Below are 25,370 nucleotides of genomic sequence, written 5' to 3' on the forward strand. Positions count from 1 at the left end.
AGATACAGTAATCCAATCTCGGAAACCTTGGTGAGAGTCTTTCTCCCTCCTGCCCAACAGTACAAACAGTCATTCAACTTTTACAATCTGAACAAAATGTACAATATCTTTTAAAAAAATACAAACTGTACTGAACAGGATCCATTACCAGCATTGGCAGAAACCCCATCAGGACCAGCAACTGAATGTCAGAGTCTTTCTTCAAAAGTGACACAATGCCCTGTTTCTTGAAAGCAACCACAGAGTGATTTAGTCTTTAAACGAAGAAAACAGATAACTGTGAAAAATGTTGAAATATTCAAGTTCCCTGCTAAGAAATAAATGCAGACATTAGCACCATTGCTGAGAGATAGTCACATAACCATTATTTCTCAAACTCTGCTCACAGAAAACTCTCAACCAGCAGTCTACAAGAAATAGGTTGTAGATTAGGATAGTTTCTGATTTTTGTGATACTATTTAAACTCCTATTTTAAATAAGGAGTTTCTTTTCTTAGGATTTGCATAGCCCATCTGATCTCTATCCCACATTTCAAACTGGTGCCCAGTTCATATGTAATATGGGCCTATTGGTGAAACACCAGTGTAGGCATCCAATGCACAACCTGTCACATTTAAATGCACCTGCTGTTGTGCCGCCCTGTATGCCCATAGTATTAGTATGGCAGTGGGGCAAATTTCTTTCTCCTCACCCCTGATAGGGCCAGAGCTACCATTAGGCAAAGTGGGGCAGTTGCACACAATGGATGCTGGGGGTAATGTCTTGAGCCAGCCCCACCTGCTGTACATGGCTGTGCTAATATGTGGGTTTTGGGTGATGCACACAGTAAATGGGTTGAAACGACAGGGTGCATATGAAATCTTCTCATGGATAAACTGCTTCACCATCTGAGATGGTTACGGGTGCAAGTTATTTCAGTAGAGCTTTTATTTCTCCATCTCTCAACATGCAAGGACCCCAAGCCGAGGTTCTGAGGAGGTTGGGATAGATATAAGAAAGCACTTTGTGAAATGAGTCAATTGCAGAGTCCATCGTCGCAGCATTCAGTGATGGTCACTGGCTTATAGAACTTTTGAATAAAGGGGGAGGTTAGAAAAAAACAAATGATGCTTCCCTTATTAGAAGCATGATGCCTCTGGATGCTGGGGGAAATCTGTGAGCTTCCTATGATATAAGGTTGGCCACAATTGAAAACAGAATACTGGGCAGGAACTGGGTTGGAGAAGCTTTCGTCCTGCTCCTTTCCCTTGGAAAACTCACTTTTTAGCTTTAAATCTGACCAAATGACAATCCCTGGATTGCCATTGCCATTTGTTCCATTTCAGCACTAAATATCGGGTTTCCCCAGCGAAAGTCAGCCTGGCAAAATGGAGGTGTGGCTAAACCCTCAGTTCCTTGAATGAGAATGTAATTTTCATCAATGGAATTCATTGCAAAGTAGACGTGTTTACCACCTAGCTGCCATGCTTGCGGGTAGAGGTTATGAAATAGAATGGGTAGCATTAGGAACCCTCTGAATACTTAATGCTTTGTCTAAAGAAATACTGACGTCTTTAAAACAAAAAACAAAAACCTTTGCAGTTGAGATGGTGACAAATGAATAGCTTCACTTGAACATACTCCAGATCCAGTAAGAGATCCTCACCCCCCCCCCCATGCCACTCACATACTGGGCTAGATGAATGATCATTGATCATTTCAAGGACATTCTCCCTTTGGTACAGGGAGCTCAAGTTAAAGCAGGTTGGACCTGGCAAGCTGGTGAAATGAATCCAAATGATGGAGGCCCCTCACAATGTGCTGCTACTTATATGACCACCTGCTAGAAGTCAACTTTCTTGCCCATCCCATAAGGGGAACATAAGAAACTGCCTTAATACTGCATCAGATGTGCGTGCAATGATTCACAGTGCTTCTAGAGCACCGGGGGCTGCATCCAGTGCTAGTCATATGCAGAGTAGACTCACAAGAATGAATGGACCTGACTAACACATTCATTAATTTCAGTGGGGCTAATCTGAGTAGAACTTAGTTGGATACAACCGTAGGACTGCCATTGTGTGTTCAAGAGTGTCCCTGAAGAGGAACTTTGTTCAAAACAGGTTGGTCTTTTATCTTTTGACCTGCATGTCCCCCTCCTTCCTTCTCTACAAAGGCAGAGAGTGACAGCATAGCGTTCCTACAGCACCATATGGAGAAGTTCATGTGCTTCCTTCTGCTAGTCTCTAGGCTTACAGGAAGCCACCTAAGGGCCAGATTTGATGGTACATTAGCTTCATATTTGTGTTCTTCAGTGCAGGTTCAATGCAATGATTTAGCACAATCCCTAGGATCAGTGCCTCCGTGTGGGAGTGGGAAGGTATTAACCCTTTGTCTTCCAGTTAGGATCGAGTTTCCCATGTCAGCAGTTTGCTCCCCTTTTGCTTCAAGGGGAGAGCATTTCCCCATTGCAGATTAGCTGGGGGATCAGGCAGAACTATGGCCTCCCCCAGGGACTGAATCCAGATCAGGTATCCTATGCATTTATGGACACAGATATGGAGCTACCTTGGTGGTGCATTCAGGTGGTGCATTCAGCCTGCCCCCGCTTCTTTCATACAAAACGCATTCTGCACCCACAGTGCTTGAGAACAACAACTGTCAGAAAACTGTCCTGAAATTTGTAGCAATGAATGCAATGGAGGAGAAGATAGTGAATATAGGACGTTCTCTTCCTGGATGCACCCATACAATACCTGTTGATTTCTGAACTGAGTGTTCCTTACGCTTGTATCAATCAATGCTGCCATGAAGAATTCCAGTCCAGGTTTTGTACACATGTATAATACGGAAGTGGGGGAAAGTCTTAGCTAAAACCAAAGTGTTTCTCATAGCTGGCAGTACTGCTTAGAATGGTCCCTGAACCAGACCTTTGCATCGAGTAGATAGATATAATGGCCAAGAACCGATTTTCTTTGCCCCAGCTCTTAAATAGCAGGTTTTTCATTATTCCCAAAGCAAATAATCCTATAGATAGGTCTGTCTCCTCTCCTGAACTGAACCGCATATTGGAAATGTAATCCAATGTGACCCCTTCTATGGGAAGGCACTTTGCTACATACGTACAGCTGCTAAATTATCCACAGAGAATACAGTAATGGCAAATGTACAGCTTAAACTGTAGCGGGAAAATGTCGTTTTTCCGGGGGCGGAATGAGAGATGGGATTATAGCAGCTTTTAAGATTTAGTAGCCTCCCCACCCCGCAAAAATAAAACAAGATCCTGGTATCATCACATTGGAGTCTGCATGATATAAGTTAGTTGTACTTTGGGTGTGACATAGCTAATGCTGGTTGCCTTGCAGCTTGGTTTCTAAGAGGCTGATGTCTTCAGCTAGTTCCGTGACTTTTGCCTGGCAGTCCAACAAGTTATCTTTGAGTACAGTTATTTCCTGAGAGTGGGCAGCTAAGGTTGCGTTCATATGGTCCATGTAGCCCCACATACTTCCTGCGTTATTTTCCAGCTCACTTTTGATGTGGTCCAGGCTTCCCGTTACCATGCCCAGTCTGCCACACATGTCCTCCACCTGGGCCACACGGTCATCAAACTGGAGCACTTCCTTCTGCAGGCCATGAGCCACACTCTTGCAGTTGCTCAAATCACCAATGATTCTGGACTTGAGCCTTTCAAGGTCTCCTTTTAGGTTGAGGACTCGCTTGTTGCTGAACAGAAGCTGGGAGCCTTGGTTGTTGATCTTCTCTTGAATGGAGTGGACCTCATCTTCTATCTTGCGTTCACGCTCGTCCAGAGAGGAGTTGACGTGGAGCACCGTGTCTGAGTACTGAGAAACAGAATCCTTCAGCCCAGTTAGGGACTTGCTCATGGTGTTCAGGTTGATCTTCAACAGAGTGATCTCACCTTGCAAGGACTCAGCTGCTTCCTCTTCAATCCGCCTCTGGATTTCCAGGATAGTAGCATTAAGTTTCCGAAGCAGGTCAGAGTTGCTGTCCATTCTGAGCAGTAAATCCTGGTTCTTGCTTTGGCAGTCCTCAATTTCTGTGCGAAAAATCTCTACATCTTTGGAGGTGGCCATGCAACCCAATGAGCATGTGCTTTCTAAGGTAGTCAGCCGACTCTGGAGTACTTCCAACTTCTCATCTGTTCCCTTTCTTATGATAGCAAGCTCCCCTTCCAAGAGGGGCATTACAGCCCCATCTATCGCCACTGTGGAGCTGACATTGTTCACATCTCCTACAATGGTTATAAATCTCTCCTCCAAGGTTCGCATTTTGTCCTCAAACAATGTCCTTGTGCCATCCAGCTCTGACCCCAACAGACCTCTCATGTTGTCCTCTACACTGGAGCAACAACTTCCCATTTCCCTCTCTGTAAAATTCAGCCTGACTTCAAAGTCCTCAAAGCGCCCTTCAACTATGTTCCCCAAGGTAACAGTGGAAAGTTCATTGTCCAACCTGGAGTGTAGATTCTTCTGAGACTCAGAAATACTGTGCAAGCCCTTCTCTAGGATATCCATCCGCTTGGTGAGGTAGTTTAAGTTGCTACAGCAGCTTTCCACAACCGTCAGCCCTTGGATCTGGGTTTCTAGCTGGGAGATCTCCTTCTTGATTTCCAGTTCTTTTCCATCCAGGGTCTGCTGAAGACGGAGATTGGCAGCTTTCTCCTCCTCACATTGTTGCTGGACTTCCTTGATCCGGTAATCGCATGTGCTCTGAATGTTCACCAGCTTCTTCTCAAAGCCATCCAGCAGCTCCACCCGCAAATTGCTAAGCCTGCTGTCCACATATTCTTCTAGCATATCAATGGAGGTGAGAGGAGAAGGCCGGGCTGACTCCAGCAAGTGTTTGATCTGTCCATCGTGGTCCAGCACCATGCCATGCACCTCGTCCAGCAAGTTAGTCTTGGTTTTCAGTGAATCACTCATCTCAGTCACTTTGCTTAGGATCTCACCCACTGGTGGATAAGGGGAGAGGTCTGCTTTGTCTGCGGCATCCACAATCCCATCAGGAATGACTCCAAACCCCATGGTTGAATCAGGCACACTTGGGCTGTTCATCAGCGATCCAATCATCTTACTGGTGTCCTCCTGGATGGCAAGCCGCAAATGGTCTCCCAGGCCATTCACCATGTTGTGTAGGGTGTCATAGGACTGTGAGAGACGTCTGATTTCATCCTCTAGCCGATCTAGTCGGTCTCCAAACAAACTAGGCATTTTTCGACCTATAAACAAGAAGAAGCAAACCTCAGTTATAATCAGGGGCACAATTTCCCTATCCGAGGGCATGTTCAAGTGGCGGCTGCCTAGACTTTCCAGTTCATCACAAATGAAGAAAGTTACTTACAAAATGCTTATAAACCTACTGGAATCAAGCTGGACCCACACTTAGTGTGTAAAGCACATGTATGAACAGCTCTGCTGGATCACGTCAGTGGCCCATCAAGTCGAACATCCTGTTCTCACAGTGGCCAACAAGATGCTTGTGGGAAACCTGCAAGCAGCAGCTGAGCACAAGAGCACTCTCCCTCCTGCAGTTTCCAGAAATTCAGAAGCGTCACTGCCTCCAGCCATGGAGGCAACCCATAGCCATCATAGCTAGTAGCAAGTTTTGCACATCATCCACACAGTGTTGTCCTCCTCAAATGCTGGAATGTGTCCTTGAACTGCACTCCTGCTTGCCTGGATGGAGGATAAAGGTAATCTGACTTCTCCATTTGAAATGTAGCCTACTGTAGATAAATATGCACCACCTCCATCAATATGCTCACTGTCTCCAGTCACCCAGCCCATCATTGGAATTTAGCCCCAGTAAGGTTATTATTGAGGCAATATGAACCTTGGCCCTCAATCATCCCCTGCAGCAGGGCTTTTTTCAGGCAGCACTCAGTTCTGGCACCTTTCAAGTGGGTGCAATTGCCATTCTAAGAGAGCAAGAGAGGTGTTCATTGTGAGTTCCAGCACCTCTTCTTCTAGAAAAACAGCATTGCCCTGCAGGGAGCTTCTTGATGGGTGAGAAGTGATCTTTATCTGCATCTTTAGCCCATGAGCTTCCTGCGTCATACATGCCATTGGATTCTGTGAATGGAACTCAACAGACAATCCTAAATGAAGCCATGACTCACCGTAGTGGTTCTTTTTTGGTCCTGGAAATGAGTCCGCATGAATTTTGGGGTGAGGGGGAACTCTAGGACCTGGGAACATCTTCTGAGTAGGAGGCAACTTAGGACTGGGGTGCTGGGGAAGAAGCCCTGGCTGGTCAGTGGGACTGTCGTGACATCCTTCTCCCATGAGGCCTGGGCAGCACCTCCACACAATCTCAGTCACTGTCTTGTAGCCAATCTTGTACCTGGGTCTGAAGAACGTGCGGTACCTGAAGGAAAGAAGGCAGAGCAAAATTAAGAGCTGTACCTCTGCATCCCAGCTTCCGTAATGTGTAGGTCAAGGAAATCTTGGCAGCACTCACACACAGTTTGCATCAGTGATAGGTAACACATGCATAAAGTGTGCACCTGGTAATTCATATGTATAGAGCAAATTTAGAAATAATTACCATAATTTGTATAGGAAAACAATATCTCTCCTCACATGGAAGCATCAGATAAGCCTGCTGGATCAGATCAATGGCCCAGCATTATATTATGGGAAATTGTTTGTATATTAGGAGAAATTTAAACTAAAATGCTGGTGAATTTTCAGGAGAGTATTTTTTTTTAAAGAAAAAAAAATGCAACCTGATGTGGAAATGTGGAGGATTGATCCTTAAGGATGGAGAAATAAGAAACTGAGATAAACTGAAATTGATGGATGCACTCATCCCTATCTATTTCTGATCTCTTCTCAAACCCTCTATGATTCTCTGCGGGGGAAATGTATCTGCCTCTCCATCCTAAGCCGCACATGATATTAAATCTTAAAAGTGCTGTCTTTTAGCACTAGAGGGCAGCAGCTGCCCAGCAGTTGTGTGTCCTGCCTGTACTATCACTCTTCTGATCCTTTGCCCAGGGAATATGGTAATGATAATCTTTTGCATTTATAGTGGAGAATCTCAAGACACTCTAAGAGGTAGTACTTAATCATCTGGGATTCATAAACCAGAGGTTGGAGAAAGCAGCTTAAAGAGAAATATGTAATCCCCAGATAAAAAGATATGCAGGTACATAGATATGTCTTTAAATGCAGGGGTTGTGTGTGTATGTGTGTTTAATATTTTATTGATTTTGAATTATTGATTTTGTCTTTTGAACTCAAATGCACAGCTACATAGGTGCCTGTAGCTTACCCATAAAGCCTAACACATTTTACACTGCTTAGGGAAAGGAATGTGATCTACAAAGGCAGAATGAATTTTTATTATTTCGGTCACAGACCACTTCCAGCCCACATACAATATCAAGGAAGTCATAAAACACGATAGGGATACATTTGAATTTGCAATTAGGTATTACAGGGACAATACAGATTTAGCAACAGTTAAAAAATATATAAATTAAAACTTAGCCACTAACATATAACCTAAAATTATCATTTAGGGCCTTAATCATTATGATAACACAGCTTGTTTCCTAAGTTTTATGGCAATCGCACAGAATTTGGCTACCCTTAACGTGATCTCAGGATCCTTGTCCTCTACCAGGGATTTTAGACATTGAAGCTTGGATTCATTTGGAGATTTACAAAGGCAAAAATGACACTTACAGCCCAATATGAAAACCCCCACTGAGCTCAGGCATCAGGCAACATTAATCAGCACTCCAGAGCCATTTTGGTCTTTTAAGTTGCACTGACTATTCAAAAGCTGCAGGCCAGCTTTCAAGGGCCAATCTAACGATCAGAACTTAAAATTTGCAGCAGCAGCAGCAAATACATGAGTTAGGGTTGTTTGGGGTTTTAGTCCTACTCATGTACACATTTTTAAAAAAAAATAAAATAAAATGAAGTATTTTAAAATGCAGTGGGCTTCCACAATCATGTACTGTAGTGGACTTTACAGTGAAAGCATCCAAGTACATCACCTGATGAGTGTAATAACAAGCGATGAGCTTTGTCTTTGAAACAGCTATCACTGATCAAAGCAGAGCTTTTCATCTCATGTAACATGACTTCAAAACACTGTCATATTTTCCTGTGAAGGCAGCTCATGCGCTCAGCTGCCAGACCTTGAGTGATAGATCACCAGGTGTCATGACACTGCCAGAGACATCCTAAGCATGTTTGCTGAGAAGCCCCACTGCTTTCAGTGAGCGTTACCTGCCAATAAATCAGTTTAGGATCACCACATTTATGATTTATATTCATGTGATAATCGGCCCTTGAAGATGCATAGATTGTAACATTCGTGGACCTGTGTATGCATGTTGCATATATGCTGAAGGACTGGGTCTCCTGACCCAAAAAGTGCTTGTGATATATGATTGGAACCAATTACATCTGGTTCTGATATGCCAAGGAAACATGGAAGTGCCACCAACCTCAGAAGTTTTTTTAGGGGGGTTGCAGCCTGAGCAGGCTGTTATCTGTGGAAGCCCCTAAACTGTGGAATTTCCTTCATCTGGTGCCTTCATTATGCAGTTTTTGCTGTCAGCTGAACATGCACCTGTTTATTCAGCCCTTTGACCCCAAGATGCATACTTTTAGGGCCAACACTCTGTTGTTCAGCTTGCAAATTGTTTTAGCCGATTTTGATATTGTATCCTTACATTGTTCTAACCTGCCCTGGAACCTTAAGGTGCAAAGAGCAGGTAAGAAATCTAAAGTAATACAGTGGTACCTTGGGTTAAGTACTTAATTTGTTCTGGAGGTCCGTTCTTAACCTGAAACTGTTCTTAACCTGAAGCACCACTTTAGCTAATGGGGCCTCCCACTGCCGCCGCACCACCGGAGCACGATTTCTGTTCTCATCCTGAAGCAAAGTTCTTAACCTGAAGCACTATTTCTGGGTTAGCGGAGTCTGTAACCTGAAGCGTATGTAACCTGAAGCGTATGTAACCCAAGGTACCACTGTAATAATAATAATGTGAGTTGAGCCAATTGATTACAGGTTGTACACAAAACGAATCGGTTGTGCGGTTCCTTGACAAGCTGCCTCGAGCCAGATTATACCGCGCTCCTTGTTGTCACAGATGCATATTTCATGATATTAAGCTAATTTTTTACATATCTGTAAAGCTAATGATAATCCTCTAGAAAATGCTGTGGATTAGGTTGGATGTAGCCCTGATTGGATGCACAACATTTCATTCTTTTCAGGAATTAAGTGGTGCTGGTTCATGATGGAAATACGACCACTTTGTCACACACTCATAGGCATCACGGCTTGGCTTAACCCACTACATCTCAGTGCCGGTTTTGTCACAAGAATTACCGCCCCGCCCCACCCCCCATCTGATGACTTTAAAAGGGGATTATTAGACCAATTTGTGGGAGGGGTGGGATAAGGCTATTAATGGCCACGAGTCATCCAGAATCAGAGGCACCAAACCACTGTCTGAAGACAAGTCACTGGAGAACATATGAGAAAGTGCTGTTGGACCCATGTCCTGCTTTGGGGTTTCCCATACAGTGGAACCTTGGTTCCTGAACTTAATCCATTCCGGGAGTCTGTTCGATTCCTGAAACAGTTTGGGAACTAAGGCGCAGCTTCTGATTGGCTGCAGCAGCTTCCTGCAGCCAATCAGAAGCTGCGGAAGCCGGGTGTTCGGCTTCCAAAGAACATTTGAAAACCAGAACAATTACTTCCGGTTTTTGGGAGCCAGAACGTTCGAGGTTCCGCTGTATTTTTTAAAAATTAGTTTTATTTATTAAATTTGGATACCGCCCTATACCCATAGATCTCAGGGCAGTTCACAACATAAAATCACAACATAAAAAACAGAAAATACATAATAAAAACAAAAAGACAACCCAAGAGACTCCTGTTCCACAGCACATTTAGAAGGGTATCTGTTATGTACTGAGTTGAATAGGATCCAAACTGCAGCAGTCTGATTGGTCCTAGAACAATAGGATCCAAAAGGCAGCAGTCTGATTGGTCCTAGAACAATAGGATTCAGAATACAGCAGTCTGATTGGTCCTAGAACAATGCAGCAGTATGATTGGTTGGCAGGAACCACCCAATCATGCTCCAGATAGAAGTGAATCCACAACCTGATTGGCTTACAGTAGAATTCCGGAATTAGCCAATCATGTGCAGCCCATTGTGTAAATAATGTATATAAAGCAGTTACAGATAGGTAGCCGTGTTGGTCTGCCATAGTCAAAACAAAAAAAATTTTTTCTTTCCAGTAGCACCTTAAAGACCAACTAAGTTAGTTCTTGGTATGAGCTTTCGTGTGCATGCACACTTCGTCAGATACCTAAAAATGGACTTCCATTTCATGCGGCTCAATGTGGTGCCTTCCATAGTATCTGACGAAGTGTGCATGCACACGAAAGCTCATACCAAGAACTAACTTAGTTGGTCTTTAAGGTGCTACTGGAAAGATTTTTTTTTTTTTTGTTTTGTATATAAAGCAGATACTTTGAGGGGACTTTCATTCATTCCTCCTCCTCACCACTATGAGCTGAATAAAGAGCATGAAATCACTTTGCGACTCTGAGTATATTTCAGTATCAGATGTCAATCAGCCCAAGGCCTGATTAAAGAGGAACATTTTCGCCTGGTGCACTAAGGTGTATACTGAAGGCACCAGCTGAACCTCCCTGGGGAGAGCATTCCACCAATGGGGAGCCACTGCAGAAAAAGCCTGATCTTGTGTTGCTGCCTTCCGGACCTCTTGCGGAAGAGGCATATGAAGAAAGTCCCCAGGTAATGATCTCAGGGTCCAGGTAGATTCATGTGGAGAGAGGTTGTCCTTGAGGTATTGCAGTCCTGAGCTGTTTAATGCTTTATAGGTCAAAACCAGCACTTTGAATTGGGCCTGGAAACTAACTGGCAGCCAGTGCAGTTGGGCCAAGACCGGTGTAATATGCTCAAACCATCTTGCACCAGTGAGCAACCTGGTTCTACACTAGCTGAAGTTTCTGAACTGTCTTCAGAGGCAGCCCTACATATAGGCATCTGTTGTCAAGCAGGTTTGTTGGCTTAATAGACAGCCCTTCCACCTGATCCAGCAGGGCCCTTCTTATGTAATGTTCCTATGATAACTGTTTGTGGTGATGTGCTTAGGACTGGATGAGTCGTTGTTATTTTTCCGGTGAGCCACTGGACATTGGAAGAGGCTCCTTCTCTGGCAGCCCTCTTTTGGGAAGCTGCCACAGAACTCCAGGCTGTACCAGAACCTGCCGTAAATGTCTGTTTGTTCTCTCTGTCATTGCTTGAGATGAGTGGGATTGGAGAATGCAGGCCTTTACAGATTATGGCTCCCTGCAGAAGCCTCCAAGTTACAGCGGTAGCTTAAAAAAGAAAACAACTCTGGTGCACATAAACCCGCTTGGAAATCTTGCTGAGTCCAGAGAAAGCTGCCCAGCTGAGCCACTGTCAACAACAACATTGGCGCGAGCCATCGGCTTGGCTCTCTGCAGACATCTGGGCCACTGCCCACCTCTCTCTCTTTCTCTTGGCAGGGAGTCAGGCTTGTAAAGAGAGCAGAACCTTTTGCGGGTTAAAGGGGGAAGGCAGTTGGCATAGAGGTGCCTTGGCCGTGCCATGTTGCCCTTAAGTGCTGCTTTCACTTAGAAAGGAGGCTGCTTCTTTTCAGGAAAAAAATGTCCTTTCAAAGTGCAAAAAACTCCACTCCACATGTCAGCAACAGGAAGTATTTATTGCAGCTGGATAAACAGTTACCAGTGGCCCCGGTGGCTGGAAAAAGCTACATCTCTTTCTCAGTCTTCCAAGCTATGTAGAAAGTTCAACTGGCAGGACTCACTTGGTTCGAAAAAACATCCTTTTAAAAAATACCCTGTGCTTGTTATGAAAGGGTGGAGATGGTGGTGCCATGGTAGTAGGACTTTGGGACAGGAGCCCAGGGTCCCACTCAGGAGAATGAGCAAGAGGGCTCAAATGCAGCAAGGCTGGCTTGAAGTAAGTGAACACGTTCCCTTTTAGAGAGACTCACTTCTCTGTAAGACTCCAGAGTCTAAAATTACCTAACTGGCCAGGGTAGAAAGACTGCCATTTCCTTCTTCAGTGGGTTAATTAATTGGATGTATTGTAGACAAACTTCTATCCCCAAAAGGTGGGATATAAATAACAGTAATAATAATAATAATAGCCAAATGGTTAGGAAGCATGCCATATTTACATATAACTGCCCAACCAGAGGTGGTACAGATGGGCAACTAGAAGTGTTTAACTTGTCTTGGATCTGCTTTTCTCAATCAACTCCCTCCCTCTTTAACACAATCAGGCAGAAACTATCTTGTCCCAAACTCTCCCTAAGAAAAAAAGTTAAGTCCAGTCAGGAACGACTCTGGGGTTGCGGCGCTCATCTCGCTTTACTGGCCGAGGGAGCCGACGTTTGTCCACAGACAGTTTTTCCAGGTCATGTGGCCAGCATGACTAAGTCACTTCTGGCAAAACCAGAAACACCATTTACCTTCCCGCCGGAGCAGTACTTATTTATCTACTTGCACTTTGACATGCTTTTGAACTCCTAGGTTGGCAGGAGCAGGGACCGAGCAATGGGAGCTCACCCTGTCATGGGGATTTGAACTGCCAACCTTCCGATCGGCAAGCCCTAGGCTCAGTGGTTTAGACCACAGTGCCACCCACATCCCACAAACACTCCCTAGACACTTTGAAAGCCACTTGGAGCTTGGTAAGTCCCTATCAGAGCTTTGCATGTTTTACCCCTATCCTCAGTCTTGCTAATGAAATGCATCTGTTAGAAGCCTGGCCTTAAACAAATTTGCTTGGAAGTAAGTCCCACCAAGTTCCAAGGGACTTATTCCCAAGCAAGTGTGTATAGGATTGCAGCCTTAAATATGCAGTACTGAGTTGATACATTCACATTCATAGCTCTGTTGCCATTCCTTTGTCTAAAAATATAGAATCGAGAAGTGCCTTTCTACATACGGAAGACATTGCCTGCTCAATGAAGGACTGTATTCCACCTGGTCATAAAAATGGTGACGTTAATTCCTAAGATGTTCTCCTAGCTGTGTTTTCTCTTGCGCAGGCAGAAGCACAAGAACTGCTATTGAACCCACCTCTGATAGCACTGCATGAACTCTCTTGTGCAAGTGTTTGTGGAATGGTGCTGACGGCTATTTTCCTTCCACTCATGGTGCTTTGGACCTACTCCACAGCATGCGAAGGATTTATGCTATATTTGGGTGAACTTCCAAGAAATACATGGTCATGCTGAGCTGTTTTTGGACTCTTGGCTAGCATGGGCCTTTTGCTGGAAACAGGCAAGCATAAGAACCCTTCCAATTTTTAAGCTTGCGCTATACAAGAGCACTTCTGTCACTTAAATATATGACATGGGAAATCAAAACTCCCAATGGGAGCATGGGAAGCTGCTGCCTGGTTTGCCCTAAATAAAGCATCACATACCACAAGCAGCAAGTCCAAGCTGTCTGTCTCTGTTCAATGGTTTTCCATTGCAAGTTCTAAAGTCACTCAATCAATCTTGTCAACTACAATGAGAATGGCGCATAGGCAGTTCTTAAGCACTGAATGATGAGAATTCCACTCCCAAGGTCCCCCAAGTCCACCCTTAGCAATTAGCTTACTAGATTTAACTTCTGTGACATCATAGCAGCTAAGCCAATGGTGCCTAGAAAGGTTACATGTGGCACATTTGCTCAACAGGGCCCCCTTGTGGCAGCAAAGAAACAATGGCCAGACAGGCAGAGAACATAAGGGGAGGAGATTTGATAGGAAAATGGAAAAAATATGTTCATGCGTGTCGGACATCTGCTGCTACTTATTATGACGTTTAATCCACAGGAGTTGCTATGGAGGCAACCGCTTCCTCTGACCATGTCAGAAGATGCTGACAGTCCTCTGTAGTCCCTACCGTGCTACAACTGCAACCCAACATTTACTTACAGGACTTTCCCAGGACACTTGGGTCCCCAGCTGCACTTGTGATATTCGGCTTTCACGTAGCTCTCTGCTCCATCCTGAAGGGTGCAAGTTACATTCCTCTGCACCACATACGCACAGTAGCTCCTGCATTTGAAACAAAGCAAGATTTGGTCAAACATCTGGTTGATGGATCTGGTTCCCAAACTCCTTCCAAAAACTCCAGGCCAGGCATTGCCTGCAATTGCCCACTTATTTACCTGGTGATTTCTCCAGCTAAAGGGTTCTCTGGGAATAACCAGTTCACTGATGCCATACCACTGACCCAAAGAAAGGGAAGAGAATGGGTGCTATTCAACTAAGTTTTACTCAGAGGGGACCAACTGAAATCAATGAGCATGACTAAATTAGGTCCAATAATTTATCGTCTATAGACTTAGCTGACTACCACACCACGGAAAAATGGAATAATGTTTGTTCTTGTTAGTGGCATTGACAGTCACACCCAGTTGCATTGACAGTCACACCCAGCTGCAGAAGTATGGGGCTAAATCATCTTTTGGCTTTTTATGGTTCTATGCTTAAGCAATCAAAGGCAGGCTAGATTCTGCATGAAAGGTCACAGTGAGGGAAGACTGCAGGTGTATAGTGCTGGACAGATGGAGACTTGAGACAGTATTTCAAACCAGCGTTCTTGGACGCAAACAGAAAACATATGGGATATGATGAGAAATTCAGGATGCGGTGAGTAAAAGATGGCAAAACTGCAAAGGAGGATTAAGGACACGGGGCTGTAGCAGATGGTACTATGACAGGAGAAAGAATTCAGGGATCATGGGGATACTAGGTCCCTGTGACATGGCAGATGGGAAGAGATGAAGCTCAGGATGCTGAGAGTAGAGATATTATTCAGAGGAAGGTGTAAGATCTCACTGGAAATGTCAAATGTAGTAGTTTTGTTTCTAGTAGGCAATGATGTAAGAATAAGGGACAGGTCTCCTGTTTGAGATCTCATCATTTGAAAGGAAATGCTAATACAGTCCTTATCAGACCTGATACATAGTGCATCTGACACCTGAGGATTTGAAATACAGGAAATCTGAAATGTGAGGGTTTGACATACAATGTTATCTTCTGAAATCCATTGCAATCCTAGTTAGGAATACTGGAGCAACCGCTGTAACAATTTGCCAGTGGAATGCCATGTGTTTGCAATTTGATAATAACGAAACTCAGTTTAAAAAGAAAAAAGGAAAGGAAAATTGGCATGCATAGCAAAGGACAAGGGAAAAAAATCCTGAACATCTCTTCGGCATTAGAAAGTGCTGCAAATCTTTAGCGGATTTATTGGGGAATATTGAGTGCGGGAAGTTAGCTAAAAGTTTATATATATAAAAAATGCCAGCGGGGTTCATCCACTGTTGCCAAAATAGATGGGCCTTTTATGAGATCCACTAAGGCAGTTCTTACACACTTATACAAACCTGCATCCACCAAACGGAAAAAATATACTCCCAAATCCAAAGTCCACACAATAGATTTGAAGCTTAGAGGTTGAACTCTTAAGATACCCATATAAAATGAGTCTGGGTGAGATTTTCCCTTCCTGACATTTTTTCCAACTCTAGTCCATTTAAAATTGGTCCCAGCATTTCTTACAAAAGCGTAAGTTACAGGCTTCACCAAAGAAATGTGGTGGGCTTCATATAACAACGCCATTGCAAAGAAAGATGCCCACTATGAGTGGGATAGTGGAGGCTGCTGTACTGGGGACAAAAGGATGCTGATTGAAGACAGGAAAAGAATGGAACAAGGGCATCCCCATCTCCATTAAGAGTCTTACTGTTTAGGGTTTCAGCAAACCGGCTATTCCCTTCTGCAGGATAAACATTGTACAGTGGTACTTCGGGTTACAGACACTTCAGGTTACAGACGTTTCAGGTTACAGACTCCGCTAACCCAGAAATAGTACCTTGGGTTAAGAACTTTGCTTCAGGATGAGAACAGAAATTGTCCTCCGGTGGTGTGGCGGCAGTGGGAGGCCCCATTAGCTAAAGTGGTACCTCAGGTTAAGAACAGTTTCAGGTTAAGAACAGACCTCCAGAACGAATTAAGTTCTTAACCCGAGGTACCACCATATTCTATTCACTCCAATTTTCTGCTTCCTCTCACCCCACAACAGACAACCAACAAACTTGATTGCATTTTCACCATACATTTGGAGCAAATGGCTTCCCCCATAGAATCCAGCAAACCCAAGTGTGTTAACCGTAGTTGTGTTAGGGGTAAACTGCTGTCCCTGGGAATCGTTGGGAGAAGTCATGTGCTTAAAATGTGCTTTAAGCCACTGTGGTTACTCAACATGCTCAGTCCTCATTGAGCTAGTTTGGGGAGAAAGATTTTGCTCCGTGTGTGTGTGGAGAGAGAGAGTTTGGGTTTGGATTTTCTTAACTCCTGCAAACCTTGGGGTTTCTTAACATTGTCAATACTGCCTGCTTTCTCCTCAGTGACCTCATTGTGGCTCCATGTCTGTCAGTGCTCACCACCTGAGCTTGCTGTTAGAGGGAGTGATAGAATAGACAGATGGAATGAACGATCTTCACATCTGCTCATTGCCACAATGAAGGCTCACTTGTGCTTTTTATCTCTCCACAAATCAACTCATTACACTGCAAGTATAAAAGTTTCCAAGGAGAGAGAGGCAGAGAGGAAGGAAGGAAGGAAGGAAGGAAGGAAGGAAGGAAGAAAGGAAGAAAGAAAGAAAGAAAGAAAGAAAGAAAGAAAGAAAGAAAGAAAGAAAGAAAAGGTCAGGCTCTCATGCTGCATATGCTGAGCCTGGACTTTTCATTTTATGTAGTCCAGGCACTTTTCAGCTGAAACAGCACTGGAGAGAGAATGAGAGCGAATGAGCACATGCCTTGAGTGGCTGGGCTCAACAGGTGACAAATAGCTCCAGTCAACTATACAATCCGCAGCCAGGCTCAAAGGGAGCATCTTTGTCTTCCGTGGCACCACCCACAGGATAGATGGGACACTGAGTAAAAGACGACATGATGGGGATGGTTACAGGATGCAGCAGGGCACTCAGGGGCCCTTTTAGTGTGGGTGTGCATACTAGGCATGAATGCCCCAAAACAAAACACAAATACCATCTGTCGAGAAGGAAGAGTGTGTCGATGCATTCCACTTCACACAAGGGATGGCTGGAGCTGGGATCACTTGCATTTTAAAGGAGAAAATGCTAAAATGTGCATGGGCAGCACATGTGCTATTTTTATTTAGTTATCCCTACAATGTATAAGCTGCCACGTACAGTGTAATAAAAATAAACCAATTTACAATTGCATCCATGTCCAAGTACACTCCAGATGCTGCTGGAAAACAGCTCCCATCACAACCTAGCCAGATGGGCAGGGTATTAATAGAAATTATTATACATTATTATGGCTATTAGCTATGCTGGCTTGAGCTGATAGGAGCTGGAATCCAGTAACTTCTGGGGTGTCCCAGGATCCCCATCCCAGCTGTAGGAAGTAGCCCTTAGCTCTGGCAGGCAGCAGATAAGACCTCATGTGTCCCAGGGTAAAAGAAGACTTTCAGGGAACACAAGAGCAGCCCTGTCTGGATCAGACTACTGGTCACCAACAGAATTCTTCCCAAAAGCACCCAAGCAGTGCAGAAAGACAGGAGCCCACCTCCACTGTCTTACCCCACTCCAACCAAAACGACTGGTATTATTTGGTAAGAACATAATGAGAGACTGGCAGATCAGACCAAAGACCCGCCTAGTCTAGCATGCCTAAGAGATGCTCACAAGCGGGACAATGAGCAATGGAACCACCCCAAGGCACTTCGCTGCCTGGAACAAAGATATCATACACTCTGTTCCACATACAAAAACGGATCAGACTGATAGGGCTGCACCTGAGATCAGCAGGTTAGTTTAAGGGGTTCAGGTTAGGGCAGGTTAGGTGGCATACACAGTCTGCCCTGTCACAGAAATTATATTTTTCAAAATTAAGTGTACAGTAGCATCCTGCACCAGTTTATGTAGTTTGCCATATAAGTGGTAAGGGTCATGCTGGACTCACTATGATTCCCTCATAGGTAAAAGAGCAGTGCAGACCCAGGGACTGGTTGTGGCAGACCGGTCACAGCTGACCCCTATGAAAGCTCCATGTATGCGCATGCGCGCGCGCGCGCGCACGCACACACACACAGAACCTATAGTCCACCAAAGCATGTTGACAGGGCTGGGAAATATCAGGTTTTCAACACCATGAAAAGAAAGGAGCATTGGTCTCGGTCCTGGTCCCACAAAACACCAGCGTCAAGCCTCCACCACTCTTGTTGGCACCCAAGGCAGGGGTGGAGGAAGGGGGTGTGGTGGGTGTAGGCCACCCTGGGTGTCACCACTGAGGGGCAGAGTGATAAAATACCGGGCGGCACTCACCACGGGGCCTGCAGCACGCCTGAGCCATGCGTCTCTCATGGGAGAGACACAGTGGCTTGGGTGTGTGCAGGCTCCACGCTGCCCAAACAGTCTGCCCGCTACCTCTCCCCCAGCTGTAGGGCGGCTGAATGGGAGGAGGCAGGCAGACTCCAGAGGCCCCGTGGTGTACCCTGCCCCTATGGGCAGCTCGCCCCGCCCTCACCCCACCCCTATGGGCGGCTTGCCCTGCCCCCAGACACCCAAGTGGCTTCCTTCGCCGCTGACCCAGCATGCAGTGGGCAGAGGAAGGAGCATTGGCCCCTGCCCCATGAGGCACCAGGGTGAAGCCCCCGCTGCGTGTACCCGATATACTGCCAGGTCAAGACACCATTGCGGTCCAGCCCTCAAACCAGTGCTGGACAATGTATTGATACATCGCCCGGGCTTACATGTAGATGGTGGGCTTTCAGTGCAGGCTGCTCCTTCCACATGGCTAGGAGTTCATTTCACTCCCACTCTTCTAACATGAGATATATAAGTAATTGAACTGAGGAGTGGAGACCAAAGAGTAGGAGAACCCCACACTCCAGAATGTTAAGTTCTCAGAGATGCAAAAGAAAGTAGTGGCAACCTTCAGTATGCGAGGGGTCTGGAGCTAAACCAGGCTTGGATGTTATGCTAGGTAAAGCTGGATTTGTTGACCTGGGTAAATTATGCAAATCATGTCTATTTGCATATATTTGCTTCATATCTTTAAGTTAAGCTTCTTTAAATCATGGCATGCAAGGTATGGCCAGTTTGCCCACCTCACATCCTTCTGCACAGCTCCTTGAGGGCTTCTTGGTTTTTCTAAATCCCACAGTGGGAATCCCGAATACGCACACAACCCCTGATTGTGCTGTATGCTGCACCATGGTGAATCCAGCCCTGGGGTGAATGTCTTCTTGTATTTCATAAAGCACCATGCATGCTGATGGTGTAACAACAAACAACGTAATCAACAGCAGTACACTTGGATATGCTAGGAGCCGTAGTCCATCAAGAAATGGAGGACCACAGGCTCCCTGCCCTGGTTCTATGACCTCAGTGAGTTGCTGATGGTCAGAGCAGATAATACTGGCATATACAGACCACGGATGTGTAACACACCTACAAATGTCCAGTCCCCTTGCAACAATATCCTATTCTTCTACCTCAAGAAGAGCTCTGCTCTTTGTCCTCCGCTTGACTAATGGACATCAAATTTCATCCAACTTGGCCCTGCTTTCTCCTTGTTCGTACTACTACTTTGGCTGTGTATATTACATTGTATAGGAAGGGGAGAGTTGGGTAAGGTGAGCACACAAAGCTCATATCATTCATTGGCCTGTCTGGCCATTTTGTCTGCTTTGATGGTTTCTGCAAAGGTCGGCTTCTCCTCAGTTGTGGCTGGGGATAGCCAGCTGTTTCTTTTCTTATAGAAAGTCATGCTTACTTGAAACCATGGACTTAATATTCCAATCCTTTGCACACTTACTGCAATGAGACTTACTTCCACAAAAGCATGCTTGGGATTGTTGCAGTCTAAGTGTGACACTTTTTGTGGCGAGACACTCTGAGCCTTTAGGAGGTTAGCTGTTACAGCAGGAGACAAGATGTGAGGCTTACCAGCAGACTTGATGTACAGCTGGAAATGGAATATGAACACAAGAATAATATTATGATAGTTGGGTAGGACAGGGGGAGGGCATGGATTCCAGTGGACACCCTCATGCAGTTCCCAGCCCTACCCACGTCTTACACGCCTACAGTCTGCTCATATCCCATCTATGAGTATATTGTCTGCTGCAGTTTGAAATACAATGTAAACTTCTCAGTGTTGAAAGGATCAGGGAGGAAGTCATGGTGTCGTGGGCCAGGGTCACAAGAGGTTGAAGATGTGTTTCCATATCTGCAGCGCGGTTTCTGTCTCCAGCATCCTAGAGCCATTTAATAAAAATTAATGGGGAGCCTTTTAGCCACGATATGCTCTGGACCTAAGTAGTCAGGAACACTGAAAACACAAGGTGCTTCTGTTTCAAGAGAACGGTGGGCAAGTCCTGTTATGCATAATGGAACTTCAAGGAAAGCACAGCTTAAGTCATTCTGAAAGATATGAGAGCACTCCAAATTATTTGCCCACATATGTGCACAAAAAATAGTAGATCTAGTTGAAAAGCAACACATGGAGATCTGAACCCATTGTTGCAATGCATCCCCATTTATTATTGTTGTAAAATGATGACATGATCAGGGCTTCTGCTTTTTCCAGCCGGAACTTGCCGGAACTCAGTTCCAGCACCTCTCAGGTGGGCGCCATTGCCATTATAAAAGAACAAGGGAGGCGTTCATGGTGAGTTCCAGCACCACTTTTTCTATAAAAATAGCAGTGAGTATAATCTTAGGCTGTATACTCTCAGAAGGGGTATGGCTGTTGACCGTCATGAATGGACCCTGCATTTCCGAATTTGCTGCTACACCACTGGGAGGAAGTGTGCTCTCAGTGACCACTACTGCAGTCTAGGACAGAGTCAAAATCAGAAGTCTTGGGGTGAAATCTCATTCCTGATCTTATCAAGCCCCAGCAGTGAGGTGGGCCACTCCAAATGCACACTCCCTCTCTCATCCACCCCCCGCCATCCACACATAACAGCCCCCACAACCATTCATCCATTCATGCTCAAGACTTAAGAAAAGCTCTGCTGCATCAGACCTATGTCAGCATCCCATTTCCCACACTGCCCAAGCAGATACTTCCAGGAAACCCACAGCTTCCTCCCCCCCAACCCTTGCAGTTGCCAGCAGCAACTGCTGTCCATTGACATGCTGCCTCTGCACACGGGTATTCATTGATTAGCCTATCCTCCATGGCTTTCTCTAATCCCCCTTTAAGCCATATAAGCTACCACCATATCTCAGGGCAGGAAATTCCATAAATTAATTCTGTGCAGTTTGCCTAACTTGGTGAATGCCTTGCCATTGGGTGACCCCACATTCTATGGGGGAGGGAGGGAGGGAGGGAGAGGAAAGGAAGAGAGGAAGGCAAGAAGCAGCCCTCTTCCAAACCACAATTTCATATCCTTCAAAGAACTTACTGTCCGGCCTCTTAGGCAAGTCCATACCTCTCTGTCTCCATCCCAGGATGTTCACTGGACGTTTAAGGAGGGCAGGGGGTTATCCTCTGACTCCATTTCAGACCCTTTGTGACTATTGGTCAGGACTACCAGCACTTCTGCCAAGTTTTCTACACAATGAGCAGCAATTGTTACAAATTATTACATAGATTTACATGCCAGCGATAATGTACAGTGCCTTTTTTGTCTGTAGAAAACCCCGGGTTCAGTTCCTGGCATTGCCAGGTTTCTGTCTGAAACCTGGGAGAAGCACCATTGCAATAATACTGAGCAAATGGACTGATGGTCCAACTCAGCATAAGGCAGCTTTTCTGTGACTACACACCTGGCAGTCTCGGGATGCGATGGGATCTCCTTTGCCAGAGATATTTAAGTAGAAGCTGGATGGCCACCTGTCAGGGATGTTGAGGTTACATCCACACCATACATTTAGAGGACATTTAAAGCACATGACTCCCCCACAAAGATTCATAGGATCTGTAGTCTGTTAAGAGTGCTGCTGGGAATTATAGTTCTATGGAGGGGGAGGTCAAACTACAGTTCCCAAGATTCTTAGTGGGAAACCATGTGCTTTAAATGTATGTTGGGGGTGTGACCTTTGCACACTGCATCACAGCTCCTAAATGATCTGGAGGCTAAATGATCTCCAAAGTCTCTTCCAGGCTGATGATTCTGTGAAACCCCTTTGATTTGATTTGACAGTGTGCAACTGTCCTGTCCAGATACAGATAATGCTGCTGAAGTTACTGTGTGGCATAAAAAGCAACAGCAGCAAATGCTCCCAAAATAAACGGCCACTTGCAATTTAATCTTGACTATATCTACCAGTAGGTTATTAAGCTAGGCTGAAAATCTCTCCCCACTCCCTGTTCCTTCTGATTCCACTCAGCACTGAAAGTGCTCTCAGTTCCCCATTAAATGAGAAGCATCATGTTGTACCTCACATAGTTGAAAGGAGGAAAACAACGAAGTTTTGAAGCACTTTCCAGTTTAAAATTGATAGTGATAAATATGAACAACTGAATTGAACTGGTCCTCCATCTATGACTTCACTCAGTTACCCTTATAGTAACTGTAAGGCCAGAATCGCCAACCTTTGGGGCACTGCAAACCAGAGAAATAGTTGTGGGTGCCACAGATACACTGAAACCAAGCACAACCGGTTCTATTTGCTGTGCTATTATGCTGCTTTCATGCCTTATTTCATCAGGAGACGGAGTGGCAGAAAGGAACCCCATGAGCTCCAGGGAAAGCTCTCAGGGCACATGGGTGCCCATGGGCACCACGTTGGTGACTTCTGCTTAAACAATCAATGGGACCTTCCTTCAAGACTAGGGCTGAGTGCACACTATACAGCTTAAAGCACATTTGAAACACGTTTCCCCCCCTTCCAAGAATTCTGAGCACTGTAACGGGGAAAGGACGCCAGGAAACAAATGCATTCTTCCCTTGGAATTATCTTGTTCCCATATCTAAAAAAGTAAGTCCAATTCAGGGTTTGCTGCTCCCCTGGATTTGACCGCCTGGATCCCCTCCGCCTTTGGCAGAGAGGCCTGATCCCGGCTAAATGCCCCCTCCAACGCGCTCGCTCCTCCTCCAGCACTGTGCAAACTTTGCCTGGCTCCACCCAGCTAGGAGATGAATTCAGACCGAGGAATTCTGAGAGAGAGAGAGGTCCTTAGCCAGTCAGGCAAAAGGTTACGGGGCAGCGCTGGCTGGAGAAACCATCCTTCCCCACCTGCGGCTTGTAGTTAGATGCCAAAGTGCTCGGCCCGGTGTTTTCACGGCGTGCAGACGGAAAATCTCCCTTTGCTGCCGGTATGTGTGTGAGAGAGGAAGAGAAAAACCATCGGCGATGGATGCATGGGTGGAAGGGCGCGGCTGGGGAGAGAGAAACCTCTCCTTCAGTCCTGCAATCTGCATCCTTCCTTTTCTTTGCAAAAGAAGCTCTCCTGCGCAGAAAGCAAAGCAGTGCAAAGCAAACTCTCCGGAAAAGGGGCACCCTCCCCGCCATTCAATGCAGTATCTCCCCACCGACCCACCCCTTCCCTGAGCATTCCAGAATGCTAAAATCCATATGAATTTTTGGCAGATCCGCTTTTCGTGGAAGGAAGAATGGAAAGGGGTGTGTGAGGGAGAGGGGGGAAGGCAACGGTATATACGCGACTGACCAGAAGAAAAAGCATTTTGATCGAGTCTTTACACCCAGAGGCAGAAACAAGCAACTTCCATCATTTGTCCCACATCGCTGTGCCTTAAAGTGGGGAATGGGAGGTCGTATCCAACTAAGTTAGAGCAAACCTACCGAATTTAATAGTCTATGTTAGTCATGCCCACTATTTTTAGTGGTCTACTCTGAGTAAGGCTAACGTTGGACATATCGCATTATATCTATATAGGCATGCATATGTCTGTTTCTATCTATCTATGCGCACATCTGTGCATACACGCCCAGACGTATATCCCTCCAAGGAATTGCCCCGCGGGTGAAACTGCCACAAACCGGGTGCAATTGGCCAGTAATGCCACTGTGCTAGGAACGTCCCTCGGATGAAGAGACCCTCGCCATCCTTTCTCCCCACTCGGGTCTTTTTTGAGAAGAAGAAAAGAGAGAGGAACGGAAGGAAGGAGGGAAGGAGCGCGAGGAGGCTCGGTGAGCCGAAGGAGCGAGGAAGGAGGCGCAGCGCTTACTTGTGCTTCCCCATGGGCTTTCCAGGCGTGAGCTGGGGGCTCGATCCTGAGGTGTAGAGGTTGTATCGGTTGCCGTAAGGGATGGGCACGGGGTGGCGGTAATAGGTCCCTTTGGCATCGGCGAGGCCAAGCAGGGCGCACAGCAGCGAGATGGACGCGCCAGAGAAAGCTCCCGCCGAGAATCGCCTTGCCCTGTTCATGTTCTCCCGGGAGAGCGAGGGAGATGCGCGGCTCCGACGAACTCTTCCCCTTTTCCCCCTCACCGAGGATCCGCCGAAGGAGGTTTGGCTGGAGCCAGTTTGCTCTTCGCTTTCCAAAAAACCTGGAGGAGGGGCGAAAACCCTTCAGGGGAGAAGATGAGCTGCGCTTTGCTCCTTTACGCAAAGTTCTTCATCCAGTTTTCTAAGGCGCGCGGGGAAAAGATCCTCTCCCCAAACCTTGACTGGCCAAGCGAAGGCGAGGATCTCCGTCCGCTGTTGCTGGAGCTCCGCGCTCGCCAGCCAAGTCTCTCTTTTTGTACCTTTCCTCGCTCTTCGGCTCGCTCTAGTTCAGCCCCGGCTCCCCTCGTACGGCCGGGGAGAGGGAGGCGGGTCCCTCGTTCCCGATTAGCATAATACTCCAGCCGTCTCCTCCTCCAGCCGGCGGGCCTTTGAAATGCGCACCCCTACCAATCGGGGGACGAACCCCCGCAGCGCAGCATCAAACAAATGCCTTCTAAAACGAGAGAGAGAGAGAGGAAGAGGGAAACAAAGGCAGGGATGAGAGACAAGAGAAAGTGGAGAGGAGGATGCCCCAGTCAAGGATGCCAGCTGCGGGGAATGTTGGCCGGGGACTGTGCATTTCGTAGGCCTCTGGTGCCCCGATCCAGCACATCTGAGCCGCGTAAACTGCCATGTGCAGCTGGCACCCCAGTAGCTCACAGACAAACAAGGGGAGGGGTCTGGTCCAGCATCCTCTTTTTACAATGGCCACCCAGATGCTGGTGGTAAACCTGTAAGTAGGACCCAGGCACAAGAGCACTGTCCCGTCCTGGGCTTTTCAGGAACTGCTATTCAGAAGCACTGCTAGCTTCCTCCAGCTGTGGAAGCAGAGCATCGCCATCATGGCTAATAGCCTAATGATTGCCAG

General features: G+C 46.0%; 1 protein-coding gene across 1 annotated transcript; it reads right to left on the reverse strand.

Moving 5' to 3' along the window:
* Nucleotides 1-78: 78 nt before the first annotated feature.
* Nucleotides 79-24,800, reverse strand: EMILIN3 (elastin microfibril interfacer 3). The gene is made up of 4 exons (XM_083618545.1): nucleotides 24,243-24,800; nucleotides 13,992-14,114; nucleotides 6,120-6,367; nucleotides 79-5,219 (listed from the first exon to the last, which is right to left on the reverse strand). The coding sequence occupies exons 1-4, from the start codon at nucleotides 24,440-24,442 to the stop codon at nucleotides 3,325-3,327; spliced, it is 2,466 nt and encodes an 821-aa protein (XP_083474671.1). The 5' UTR covers nucleotides 24,443-24,800; the 3' UTR covers nucleotides 79-3,324.
* Between the last annotated feature and the right edge of the window lie 570 nt (nucleotides 24,801-25,370).

Source organism: Podarcis filfolensis (genome assembly GCF_964270895.1).
Source record: "Podarcis filfolensis genome assembly, chromosome: 6".
In the NCBI taxonomy this organism is placed as follows: Eukaryota; Metazoa; Chordata; class Lepidosauria; order Squamata; family Lacertidae; genus Podarcis; species Podarcis filfolensis.

Coding starts and splice junctions, on each gene's coding strand:
- EMILIN3 (XM_083618545.1), bottom strand. CDS start 24,442: ATGAACAGGGCAAGGCGATTCTCGGCGGGAGCTTTCTCTGGCGCGTCC. Junction 14,115..24,242: donor AAGCCCATGGGGAAGCACAA/GTAAGCGCTGCG, acceptor TTTCAAATGCAG/GAGCTACTGTGCGTATGTGG. Junction 6,368..13,991: donor AAGTGTCCTGGGAAAGTCCT/GTAAGTAAATGT, acceptor TCTTTCCTTCAG/GTACCGCACGTTCTTCAGAC.